The following is a 13,821-nucleotide window of genomic DNA, read 5'->3' on the forward strand; positions in this document are numbered from 1 at the left end:
TTTTCTGTAAGTTGCTTACTGCCCCAGAGTCACAAGATTTATAACTTCCCCAACTACTCCTGTAGATAACATTACTACTGTGAAACCTGAAGAACCAGTCTTTGAGATATTTTTCAGATTTAGCATTCAGCAGACCAAGAGATGCCACCTGGTCCCAAGACCCCCTAGTCCCAGGAACTGATTCGGCTGCATGAAGACAATTTAGACACCCCTGTGATTTTATCCAAAGCCAATCAATCCTTTCAGTTCCCCAGCCCCCTTCCCACCGAAGTACCCTTAAAAACCCCAGCCTCTAAATTCTCGGGGAGGTAGATTTGAGAAATTTCTCCTGTCCTCCTGCTTGGCTGGCCTTGTGATCATTAAAATTCTTCCTTTGCTGCAACATCTGCTGTTCTCGGTGCATTGTTTTTTTTTCAGGGCAGTGGGCAAGAAGAGCCCATTGGGTTGTGACAACCCTGCCCCATACCCAGAAGAAAGGAATGCATGCTCAGAGAGGCCAAGAAGAATCTAGACGGAGAGGTTTGGCTAGGTTTCCCCACTCAGCCTGTTAGCATTAGATCGTGCCCTTTTTGTCCAATCATATTTCATACTTCATTGAACCTAAGCATAAAAATGGCCAATTTCCCCTATATCTTTGGATCATCATTCTAAAGGCTCTTGTGTATTCACATTAAATAAATGTATGTGCTTTTTCTCCAATTAATCTGCCTTTTGATTTTGAGTTGATTTTTCAGCAAATTTCTGAGAGCGGGATTTGTCTCCTGATCTGTTGGCCTCACCATTCCTGAATAATCAGTGAAATGCCTAATGCCACATCTCAGCACATTCTACTGTTTCCTCCTATGATGTACCCCAATTCAACCACTTCTCCTCACCATGGCCCCTCTGTCCTGCCCACCATCATCATGAACCCCCTGCTTCCACCTGGGTCCCTACTCCCACTCCAACCTATTCTCAGTACAACAGCCTGAGTGATCCTTTTACATGCGGGAGGAAGATCTTGTCATTCTTCTGCTGAGATCCCTCCAGTGAAAGGGCTAACAGCAATTACGATTTCTAAAGCATTTTCAGAACCCGCAGTAAACTAAGTTTAAGAAAGCTGGTGGTTTTTGTTTGTTTGTTTGTTTGTTTGAGACGGAGTCTCACTCTGTCGTCCAGGCTGGAGTGCCGTGGCGCCATCTCAGCTCACTGCAACCTCCGCCTCCCAGGTGCAAGCGATTCTCCTGCCTCAGCCTCCTGAGTAGATGGGATTACAGGCACGCGCCACCACACCCGGCTAGTTTTTGTATTTTCAGTAGAGACGGGGTTTTGCCATGTTGGCCAGGCTGGTTTCAAACTCCTGACCTCAGGTGATCTGCCAGCCTTGGCCTCCCAAAGTGCTAGGATTACAGGTGTGAGCCACCGTGCCTGGCCAGTGTTCTTAAAAACAAACAAAAGTGTTTTTACTTCACTGGTTGGCTTCCCCTCGCACTCTGAGTTTAAAACAAAGTCCTTAAAATGGTTTTCGGGGCCCCTGTAGAATTTGATTCTCTTCTCTCCCCACTGGCCGGTCCCCTGGCCTCTTGAGCTTCCTCGAGCATTCCCACCTCAGCTCGTGGCTCTCTGTGGCCCCCTCAGCCTGAAATGTTTCCCCTGGAATCTCCATAATTTGTTCTCTCCCTCAGGAAATGAGATCTTCCCTGACCTTCACCCACAAAAAAATAGCACCCCTCTTGGCTCTGCACACCTCCTCACCCTCTTTATTGCCCTCTCTTTGTCCCATACCACTTACCTGGGCACATACAGTCACTTACTTGCTTCTTGTCAGTTTCCCTCACTAAAATGCAAGCTCCACAAAGGCAGGGATTTTGTTTTTATTCACTGCTGATTTGCTAATGGCCCAGAAGAGGAACTGCTATGTGGTAAAGCTTAAGAAATTCGTGCTGGACTTGGATGAAGCTGGAGGCCATTATTTTAAGTGAAGTAACTCAGGAGTGAAAAACCAAAACCCGTTATGTTTTCACTTATAAGTGGGAGCTAAGCTATGAGTACGCAGAGGCATTCAGAGTGACATAATGGACTTCAGAGACTCAGATGGGGGAGGGTGGGAGGGAGCTAGGGATAAAAATGTACATATTAGGTACAATGTATGTTACTCAAGTGATAGCTGCACTAACATTTCAGAATTCACCACTGTATAATTCATCCATGTAACAAAAAACCACTTGTACCCCAAAAGCTATTGAAATACATATTTTAAAAAGTATTCCAAAAAAAAAACCCCCAAATAAATAAATAAATAAAGGTACTCTAGCTCAGTCATTCCCACATCACATGCCTAGAAAGTGCTTTGTGCACATTCAGGAAGATATGCCTAGTGATCCCCGCAGAGCCTGTCATCTAAGGGAGCCGCCAGCTAGATGCTTCACTCATTAAACAATCGAGAACACACAATAATGGTCTGGCAGTGTCCATCCGCATGTGACAGAGCAGCAGGGACAGGGCAGGTCCCGAAGAGTCAGGCCAGGCTTCCTGGGGGACTGCTTGGAAGGAGGCAGGTTGTGGCTATGCCTGGAAAGGTGGCATCCCATCCCAGAGCAGGCGGGACAAAGTTAGTGAGCTCACTCCATGGGTCAAAATTAAATCTTTCCCCCCCGCCAGTTATCATTATAGTTTAATTTTACAAATAGAAAAAAACAGGCACAAAGAAGTTATGTCATATAGCTAGAAATGGCAAGGCTGGGATTTCAACCTAAGACAGTTACCAAAATTCTCCTAATCATTACAATCTACTGACTCCCATTCATGCATTCACTCTACAAGTATTTATTGAGTGCTTACTGTGTATCAAATGTTAAGGATATGTTAGTGAATAAAATGAACTAAAATCCCTGTCTATGCTAGAGGGAGAAGAAAGACAATCAACAATCAACATAATATAACTAAATTCTTCGGTATGCTAGAAGGTAATGAGAAGCATGGTGAAAAATAAAGGAGGGTAAAGTGGCCTTGGAATGCTGGGGGAGGAGAATGTTGCAGTTTAAGTGGGGTGGTCAATGAAGTCCTCATGCAGCAAAGACTTGAAGGGCACAAGGGCAGAGCCTGTGGCTCTTTGGGAGAAAGACATGCCTGAGAGTGGGGCAAGCCTGGCTCTCCTGGACTGCAAGGGGGTGGGTGTGGTTGGAGCACAGGAAGGAAGAGAGAGAGAGAGGACATGCAAACAGTCTTCTGAATCCCAGAGCAAATCCATATTTGCCAGAGAGCAATCAAAAGCCCAACATCACACAGACAGTGGCAAAGCCGGGTGAAACCAGTCTGACTCCAGATCCCAAGTCCTTTCCACCACACAACTCTCCCTCTGCCACAGCAGAGAGGCAGGAAGAGAGCAGCAGAGGCGGGAAGAGGGAAACCCCATAACGGAAGATGCTTCACGTGTTGGAGGCAAAGGATGAGAAATAAGATGGGATGGAGAAGCTATGCTGGAAACCCAGGCAGAGGAGATGGAAGTTGGGGATCAGGATAGAAATGGGCTGAGTATAAAATTATAAGAAGCTGGTCTTGCGGGGAGCGGTGGCTCACGCCTGTAATCCTAACATTTTGGGAGACTGAGGCGGGCGGATTGCTTGAGCTCAGTTTGAGACCAGCCTGGGCAACACGGTGAAACCCCATCTCCACTAAAATACAAATAATCAGCCGGGCGTGGCGGCATGCTCCTCTAGTCCCAGCTACTCGGGAGCCTGAGGCAGGAGAGTTGCTTGAACTTGGGAGCCGGAGGTTGCAATGAGCTGAAATCGCACCACTGCACTCCAGTCTGGGAGAAAGAGTGAGAATCCGTCTCAGAAAAAAAGAAAAAAAAGAAGCTGGTCTGTGTGTTGCATGGATTGGATCAAAGAGGGACCCAGTCAGAAAGATCAGCTGATTGGTAGGCTAAGTGGATGATGATCAAGGGCAAGGAAGACCAGGATATTAAAGGTTGGCCTTAACCCATGGAGAGCAAGAAGAGAGAAGGGTAGGAGAGAGAGCTCCCATAAGTATGGTTAGGAGAGCAGCCAGGAGCCCAGCTGCCCGGCTTCGGACTCTGCCTCTATGGCTTCCTAGTTCTGCGACCATGTACCTTAACATCTCTATGCCTCAGTTTTTCTTCCTGTAAAATGGTGTGGTAACGGTACCTATATCATATGGTTGTTGAAAAGATTAAATGAATAATCTAAAACACTGATAAACTCTAGATAAATATATCTTTGTATACACTCCTCCACAGCCCCTACTGATAAATTGATTTGAATTATTTTTTTAAATCCATTTATTTATTTGAAGAGACTAACCTCTCTTCTTCTCTGAGGAAAATAAGAAAACAAAACTCATGATGCAGATGAGGCAGACACTGTGAGTGGTTACCCCAACTATCATTTCCCTTTCCTACTTGCTGGGAGAGCCGCACACTGGTTCAGGCTACACAGCCATATGCTTCACTCAGATAATCATAGTGCCCCTGTAGCCATTGCCAGTGATTGGCTTAGGTTTTCTCAGTGAGAGAGGCCATAGAAGAGATTTTCCTTTTCATCTATTGGATGTTGCCAAATTGGCTGTGATGGCTGAAACCCGGGCAGCCATGTCGTGGCTGTGAGGTGAGCTAGCCCCTGAAGGCAAAGAAGACAAGCTGAGAATGGCAGAGTGGAAAGATGGGAAGAACTTGGTGGAGCTGCTGAATTAACTGTAGGAATACTCAGCACTTCTTGTTATGCGAATTAGTAAACCTTCTTTATTACGTAGGCCATACTGAGTTGGGCTTTGATGTTTCTTGAAGCTGGAAGCATTCTGATACTTACAGAAGTAAAAATTTGGTAGCAATCTAGATGGATCCATTAATCGTTTTCTATGTACATTATAAGAAGTGAAGCTCTAAATTCAAAACCCTGGCTTTCGGTTTTTGTAAATAAATAAAACTTTAGGAAAAACACATTTACCGAGCATACCACTATGTTGTGAGGGAATTACCATGATCTATCTATATCTGTCTATCTATCTATCTATCTATCTATCTCTATATCTATCATCTATCTGTCTCTATTTATATCTATCTCTATCTATCTCTATCTGTCTATATCTATCATCTATCTATATATATCATCTAACTCTATCTATATCTATCACCTATCTATATCTACCTATCTCTATCTCTATCTATCTATATATAATCATCATCTATCTATATCTATCTATATCATCTATCTATATCTATCTATCATCTATCTATATCTATCTATCTATCTGCAAGGTAACAGTCATTTTCTGAACTACTTTTGGAGCAGAACCCCCTTTTCTATTTTTTCTTTTTTTTCTGCTTCAAGAAGAGGAACAGAATTTCCTCTTCTTCCTCTTATTTTTCAACTACAGCCTTTTTACTGAACAACCCCAAATCAGTGAGATGCTGAGTTGAAACTAAATGAAACTATAGCATAGTCTTTCGATAGCTGATACCTAGTTCTAGAGATGACTGCTGAAATAATTTCACATTTAATATAAACTAGCAGTCTGAATGATTCCAAACGTTTAAAAAACCCAAAGGCAGATATTAGTAACCATCCCATCTATACTAATGGTTAACCATCCCATTAGTATAGATGGGATGGTTACTAATTTGATCTAACATAATTTTGTCTTGATTTTCACATTGCCTCATTCTACAACCCTTGGGCCCAAATCAATCATCTTAATCCATGAAAGTTGCCGTATCTTTCACTTTCAAGGTTAGCTTCTTAAGCTTACCTCACTTTGTATTAAATTTTTAATCCTATATTCCTCGTTCCCACAAGGAGGAAGAATATTAATATTGCGATTTGACCCATGTGTGTTAGAGGGTGAAGCCCTGCCTGAAAGATCTAGCATGAGAATGTGTCTGTGCAGGTGGAAAAGCTGATCCAACATCAGTTTGGACTCAGTCATCTCACTCGTTTCTGTTTCCTCCCTTCTGTGGAAGGAAGTCTGATAAAATCAAGGATTGGGCAACTGAGGGAGGTAAAATAAAGCAGGAGATCTCATGGCCTAATTCAGTTTGAGGCCTAACTGTGCCTCGTGTAGCCCTGCCAAACTTCCTAGAATTAACTTCTTTGGGGTCCTGGGCAGAAGGCCCAGCTAATAATGAAGTAGTGTGTTGACTCCCTTTGTCACTGGCTTTTGTGCTTTAGAAATGTTGATTGGCCGGGCGCGGTGACTCACGCCTGTAACTCTAGCACTTTGGGAGGCTGAGGCAGGCGGATCACTTGAGGTCAGGAGTTCGAGACCAGACTGGCCAACATGGTGAAACCCTGTCTTTACTAAAAATACAAAAATGAGCTGGGTATGGTGGTATGTGCCTGTAATCCCAGCTACTTGGGAGGCTGAGGCAGGAATATCCCTTGAATCCCAGAGGTGGAGGTTGCAGTGAGCCAAGATTGCACCACTGCACTCCAGCCTGGGTGAGAGTGAGACTTCATCTCAGATTACAAAAAAAAAAAAAAAAAAAAAAAGAGGAAATGTTGACTGTGATTAGGGCCAGAATAAGGGATTGCCAGGGTTCTCAGCTCAGACTCATCCTCAGACTGCTAAAATCTACCACAACATCTAACAAAATTTTTATATTTTCTTTAAATCGTGAATTGAATTTCCTGTCTTTCAGCTATTTGCTCTGATCATCTCATTCGCATTCCAGACCCTTACCATGTATGTATTCAATCCGACACTTTCTGTTGGTGTGGCTAATCCTTCTGGATTTATGGGTGTATGTGGAATCATATCAAATACACAGCAAGCTCCAAACTTTTCCGACTCATCCTCAGCTCTTATTAGAATGCTCTGAAAATGATAAATGGCTAATAATATTTTAAAACAACTTAAAATGTAAAGTTCACTTAATAATTTAAATATACAGGTAGACACATTATAAGAAAACCATTATTGCTTTTCTAACCTAGATGATCAAAGGAAGACAGCGACAGATGATTGTATATTTTGTTTAATACTTGCATTGTTTCTATAGCGCAATTATAGCAATCTTTAAATTTACTTTCATTACAAATATTTGTCAAGTTTTGTTTCAGAAACATTTTTCCTACTCTCTTGCATCATGCACCCAGACACACTACAAAAAACTCATTCATAACACAGTAAGGGCAAACATTACTCATGTAAACATCTTTCATTAATTTCCCATAATTAAAAAAAAATCATAGAATTATAGATATTGAATAAGGCTCATAGATTTAGTTCAAATTCCACAAGAGACCAAAGATGCTCGTTAACTGTGATGGGGTTAACTTTTGGTTGCAATAAATGCCGAAAGCATACCCCCGGCTTCTACTCCTTAAACATACCTCACAACCTAATAAATGTATTTCAGGATAAAGAGAGAACATAGAAAACCCAGGAGGAAACTTTTGAAGAAGGGAGCTCAGAATTATGGACATAATTTTCCTATGTGATAAGCAGGCATTACGTAGTCCCTGTAGCTTCCCAATACATGAATCAAGGTTAATTATCGTAACCCAAAATGTAACCAAGTAGATATGTTGATACATTGGCATGTGTGTTCATATTGCTACTATACACAGTGAAAATTTATCCTAATATGTATCATTTCATTATATCCAGGACCAAAGTGGGAAAAAAAATACCCACTCAAGTTGAATATCATCATAAAGGAGTTTTTGTTTGTTTGTTTTTTCAATAACAAAAGAGTCAGGAGAGTTGGGAGGTATGTCCTAGGGATGTGATTGGTCTTGATATTTAACAACTTTGAACAACTGTGTGTAAAGTCACAGACAGAGGAAGCAAGGATTTTGTTATCGGAGGACGTCTCTCTCTCTGGTTGGAAGTTTGGTGCTTGGGTGCATAGTCTTCCAGAGCTGAGACAGGAAATGTACTGTGCTGAGAAATGGGCCCCTTGCCAGATGCTCCCTTCTCCTTCCTCTCTGCGAGGCGGAAGTCAGAAGGTAGAGATTGCTGGCAAAACTGTGAAGTCCCACCCTGGGGTCTGAACCCCAACTCCACTGAGGGCAGCCTCCCTGACGTGTGTGACTAGGCAGTAAGGGTGACGGTTGATGGCGGCCGGGAAACCCAGTTTCGAGGTTCACATGGCCAAGTCTGGCTTCTGATTCTGCTGCCCTGCAAAGAAATTGTGCTCCAGATAACTGCACCGGTGTCTCTAATGCCTCTGATTCACTCTCAGGCCCCTCAAAGGCCTGCAGTGATATCACTAAAAGGTGAACACACCTCCATTAGCACCTAACTTCCACCAGGAAGCGGCTGAGGCACTGGGGAAGCCTACGAGCTCTCTCCACGTCAGGTGCAACAACGCCGAGGAAGTTGCTGAGAGTCAGAGTTATTGTAGGCTTTTGATTTTTAAAAATCAAAATTGATCTGCATTACATCTCAATAGACTCAGATAATTCTCACCAAAATTTTTGTAATGTGTTTAAGTAGCACTGGAATAATTCAACTTCATTTAAATATATTCATTCTATCATGAAAATATTTCATACAAACATCTATTTACATACAAACACATTAAAATTTGTGAAAAGGGTTCCCACCCCTGTGGTTGTATGGCTTGAAATAGTTTCATTGCTTTGAATATGTATGCACACATTTGGCAAAAGAAAACTATTACAATTTAGTATTTTTGAAATTAAAAAAAGTGACACCGAGGTTCCAAATTCCTGAAGGGAAAGATAAAAGAAAAATAGTAATAATCTATCAAGGTACCCCAAGTAGATGTAGATTTGATATACTTTGTGAACCTTTGATCTGTGGCAAATAAACATTACAACTGTCAGTCTTGCAACATAGTTTTGCTTGTTTTTCTAAAACAAAAGATGTCTGGATTCTAAGTCACTACTCTTAAGACAGAAGCTTGAGGCAACTGTTTTAAAACAAAACAAAAGGGAAAAAACGATACCTCTACCTTCTCGGAAGATTTTAAATGCATGTTGCAGTGAGTGATTTAAATTTTTATATATTAAACGAAATTTACTAAAAGTGCCACATACTGTCTCCCGGAGAAGATAACCCTTTAATTCACTGTTCACAATTAATGCAATTTTAATAGTTCTATTTAAATGTTAAAAATGGTTACATTTGGCCTCATTGGCCTTTCCGGGTGGGTTGTTGGTGATAAGGAAATAGTTTTTCAAGTGTGAAGAACCCCCATAGGGCAAATAGGTTTAACTACAGTCCTAGACAGGTTCAAAGAGCTCTTGGAAAACTAATTTCCTTCTTAGTGTCTCGGGTAGATCAAGGATGAAGCAAGTTAAAATAAGAATAGGTACTACAAGACTCAAGAACTCCTCACTGCTTTCTTTTTGATCTCATCATTCCTTTGTGTCGGAAATTCAGTCTTTCCAGTTGTTTTTGTTAGTCCATTCAAATGTCCATTTGGGGACATGCTCCTACAGGTTAGTTCCTATTCCTAACTCTAACACAAGATAATATTTCATCACAGAAAAGATGCTAAGGGAAGATCTGGTCATGCAGGAGTTGGACTGAGACAGCTCTGAGTGAATCTGCTTGAGATTACAGTGTCACACACACACAGGCTCCCGCTGCTTTTTAGGAGAGCATAAAGTCATTTCTTTATTCCCCACCACATGGAATCTTCCACGTCTGCTGTGATTCTGATGCTGATGAAATGACCAGATGCGGCGGCTTCCTGACATATTTCCTTCCCCAGCAGATGTAAAGTAGAAAAATACATTCAGAGTATTCTTTTCCACTTGCACTTAGGTTCAAACAAGAAACAAACCCTTCCGTCCTCAGCTGTTAATTCCTTATAGAACCTCCACTCTCTTGACTTCTTTCTCTACCTACAGAACTCAGTGAATCTCAAGCCCCACTCTGATTCCAACCTGTGACAGAGCCTTATATTTGGGAGTATGTGTGTGTGTGAGGGGAGGGGTGGGAGAGACAGAGCCAGAGACATAAGCAAACAGAGAGGGACACACAGAGGGAAAGCCAGACGGGGAAGGACCCGAGGACATGCACAGAGCCAGAGAGACTCAAGAGAGTACGGTGCAGAGGACTTGGAACAGGGAACAGGAGAGGGCAGATGGGGCTGCTGTTACACAGGACATCCAGGTGTTCTCACATATGCAGAGAGAAGAGGAAAGAGCAGGAGAAAGAAGAGCTGGAAGACACAGAGAGTATGAAGAGAGTTGGGAGGAAGACACAGTGAGGCTCAGCGAGGGCGCATTGCTTCCTCTGATTTGCGTGGAGGTCACAGACACACTGCTGAGTTTTAAGCTCAGAGTGTTACCATTCAATATCTCATCTGAAGAAATGATTAGCGGACTAATCACTACATTCAACTCTTCAATTCCTTTTATCCAATTTTGAAAAAAAAATACCATTTGAATGGGATAGAGTAGCCCCTTAGGATGTAAATTGTACCCCACTGCAGCCAGGACCAGAATGCGATCACTCTCAGGAATGAAATCATTCAGAGCATGGCTGCATCGGGGGCATGACCAGCACTATCCTCTCCCTGACCTCATTCCCTGACCCGGCTGCACAACTCACCTGAGTGAGCTTAATGCAAACCATCTTTCTCCTGAAGACAATCACTCCCTTTGGGACACATTTAAATTAAAGCACCTATCAGAATGCAAGTCCAGAGGCCCTGGCCCATCCGTCACAGTGTATAAAACGGTCTCTTTCTACAGAATAAAAGTGACCCTATCCTGGTGCCTTTAAATCTAAAAACTCTATTCAATTCCTTTGGTGGGCAATCTTTCTGGAAGCACCAACAACTTCCTCTCATGGGTGAACCATCGGCTTAAGCTTTCAAGCAGGGATCCAACTGGATCTCCCTGAAACCACTGCCCCCTAGCTGCAAAGTATGCAACTGGGTGCTCTAGGAAGCTTGGCCTTGCAAAGAAGGGAAGGGCAACTCTGTCAATGTGCCCAGGGGCCACCTGAACTGAAAGTCATGAGCAGCCTGGGATCAAGCACTTTTGTTGTAGTCTTCATAAAGCTATGTGCAACTGACAAGAAAGAGCAAACCTCCTTCTGCCTATGTCTTCACTCTTCTCCCACTGCAAGCCTTCTCTCATCAGCTGGAGCTCACTCTCCGCTATAGCTTGGAAGGCCTTAGCTTTCCAGACCAAACTGACTCAGGTGACAGGAACCACAGCTGACAGCTGCAGATCAGCACAACAGCTGCTCTCCAGTTCTTCCAGCCACCACATCGAGGTGTCTAAAAGAGACATAGCTATGGCATGTGGTAAGGGTGCGTATAAAAAACAAAACTCTCAGAATTCATTCAGAGCAATCCCAGTGAAGTTACAGATCTAATTAGCTAAACTAAAAAACAGGGGTTTTCTCCTTATTTCTGCTGTTGTGATTACACATGGCTGGCAAAATGGCTGAAATGCTATTGATAGTGTTGCTTTTAAACTATACAGGTGTTCAGTCTTAGTTTACAATGTTTTGAAGCAGGTAAGTGCTTTGAAATTACAATGATGAAGAGTTTTAGCATCAAGGTTTGATTTGTACCTAGTAATCAGTATGTCTGCCTTAGTAGTACTGACTAAAAAAATTGCTTTTTGAATTCTGTTAGAATTCAAATTTGCTATTTGACTTTTGAATTCAATGCACTGTGTCACAAGCCTGACTGCACTATGTTATGTACATTTAATGTGTACTCAAGGAGAAAAAACTTACTAGCACTATTGAAAATATTGCAAAATTGCCACAGTTACTGCTTAGAAATACTAATTTTCTTCTCTTCTTTCTTAAAGTATATATTACAACTCTTCCATAACTTAATGCAAACAAAGTAAATTCATTTCTTCTCACATCTTAAAGCAAAGATATCTTTGTTTACATGCGAGAATAATATTCTATAATAATACCCTGGCCCTATGAGCCAGTACTTTATATTAGGACATAATAATAAAATGATGATATAGAAAGAACCAGAGAGACCTACACACTGCTATTGATGCAAAAATCCATTTGGAAGTTTTCTCTTGTAAAGGATATCTAAGAAAAAGAATAGGACTGAGGGGTGAAATGACTTTAGAAGTGGGCTTCTATTCACTAGGAAAAAAACAAAGCCATTCTATTGCAAGATACAGATCAAAGGTTAAAAGGCAAATTATACTACATTTAGAGAATAAACATGTAGTAATTGTCAACCCTCAATATGGCACATATGCAAGTGTGGTAACACAATTTGCACTGGCCATAGGAAAAAAAGCACTATGGAAAAACCACTGACTAAAAATGACTGAAAAACCCCATTTCCCTGTTTCAGTCTAATCATTTGGCATCTCTGAATGTGGTACAGATTTAGACTTGAACCACCAAAGAACATCACGCTGTCTTATGTCAAATGCTTGACAATACCTCTCAGTAGGACGTTGTTGCAAGGCTAGCTAATTTTAAATCTGGTATGAGTAATACAGTCAAACCTAGTTAGTATGCGAGAAAGTCGTTGCTAACACATGGTGAGAGGATGTGACGTCACAGCATGAGCAGTCCCTGGTTGTCCCATTGTCGGATAAACGTAGTGCATAGATCCAAGTTTCTATTCCAGGTCTCTGAACCCCAAAGCCAGGCCTTTCACTTTTGCTGGGTGGCCTGGAAGGCCTTCAGCTCCACCTGGTACCACTCAGGGGCTTCAGGCCCACTCTTCCCGGGGGGGCTGTGGTCATAGCCATAGGCAACGGTGAGCTCTTCATCGGCCTCCACTGCTCTCAGGGTGCGGATGCATTTGATGGGCCCAAAACGGGGGTGGACAAACCTAAACATCAAGATGCACACAGTCATTCCCGGGCCAGACTAGGAGGTTGGAAGCAAAGACTAGGGAGGGGCTGATAGAGGAATCACCCCCAGGCACTCTTCCCTGGGCACGCCTGGTAGGTACCCAAAGTGTGATCACCCAGCATCAGTTTCACCCGAGAGCTTATTAGACATGAAGCATCTCGGCCCCATCCCAGACCTGCTGGATTGGAATCTGTATTTTAGCGACACCCCCAGGTGATCCACTGGTATATTAAAGTCTGAAAAGCACTGCTCTGTTTTTTAAAGCATATTTGGCACCTTGCATTTATAAACCAACAATCATGATCAACAACAAAAATCTGTCGCTAATGAGAAATCAGATCCAGTGCAGCCCGCCAGCATTTGAGCTTGTCTGGCCAGCAGCATCAGATTACCTGGCTGTATCTCAGGGAGAAGGCTTCACCAGAGTGCTTTTGGAGTTGTAAGAAAGAGCCCTGTGGATTTTCAAAGGCAAAAACTCTGTTTTCCACCCTATACATAGAGAGGAAATATTATTTTCTAGCACGAAAGTAGATGAAGATTTCTTCCCAAGAGGGAAGTCTAGACCTCCCTGCCAACCTGCTTATTTAGTATTTCCCTGTGGAGCATCCTATGAAGGGAGCAGTATCTCCTTCCTACAACAAGTCCTCTTGGGACCAGAAACGAGGTTAACACTATGGCTATGTTCATTTGCCAAAGGCTCCCAACCCTGTTCATCTGCACAGCTCCCTGCAGAGCAGGCAGATAAATAAGCAATAAATAGACTTAGCTCACCTAACAGCTGCTGAAATGGATATATGTAAGGCATGACCAGGAAGAAATCAGCTTTATTTTTATATGCGTCTGGTCAAATCAATCTCATTCATTTATAGTCTTTTTTTTTTTGAGACAGAGTCTTGCTCTGTTGCCCAGGCTGGAGTACAGTGGCATGATCTCGGCTCACTGCAACCTCCACCTTCCAGGTTCCAGCAATTGTCATGTCTGAGCCTCCCGAGCAGCTGGGATTACAGGTGTGCGCTGCCATGCCCAGCTGATTTTTTGTAT

General features: G+C 42.5%; 1 protein-coding gene across 12 annotated transcripts in view; it reads right to left on the reverse strand.

The window, feature by feature from the left end:
- Positions 1 to 6,957: 6,957 nt before the first annotated feature.
- SETD7 (SET domain containing 7, histone lysine methyltransferase) overlaps positions 6,958 to 13,821 on the reverse strand; it is a 52,170-nt gene continuing 45,306 nt past the window's right edge. For 7 of the 12 annotated variants that reach the window (XR_012435119.1, XR_010587014.2, XR_012435115.1 and 4 more), the window contains one exon: positions 6,958 to 12,757. Coding sequence is in view for 6 of the 12 variants with exons in the window: in XM_074040496.1 (XP_073896597.1) it covers positions 12,577 to 12,757 (181 nt within the window). In the remaining 6 variants the exon portion in view is untranslated. Of the gene's footprint in view, positions 12,758 to 13,172; positions 13,270 to 13,821 lie in introns of all 12 variants that reach the window. The other 5 variants (XR_012435120.1, XR_010587015.2, XR_012435116.1 and 2 more) reach the window with 1 other exon arrangement.

The sequence above is a fragment of the Macaca fascicularis genome, chromosome 5 (assembly GCF_037993035.2).
Source record: "Macaca fascicularis isolate 582-1 chromosome 5, T2T-MFA8v1.1".
Classification (NCBI taxonomy): Eukaryota; Metazoa; Chordata; class Mammalia; order Primates; family Cercopithecidae; genus Macaca; species Macaca fascicularis.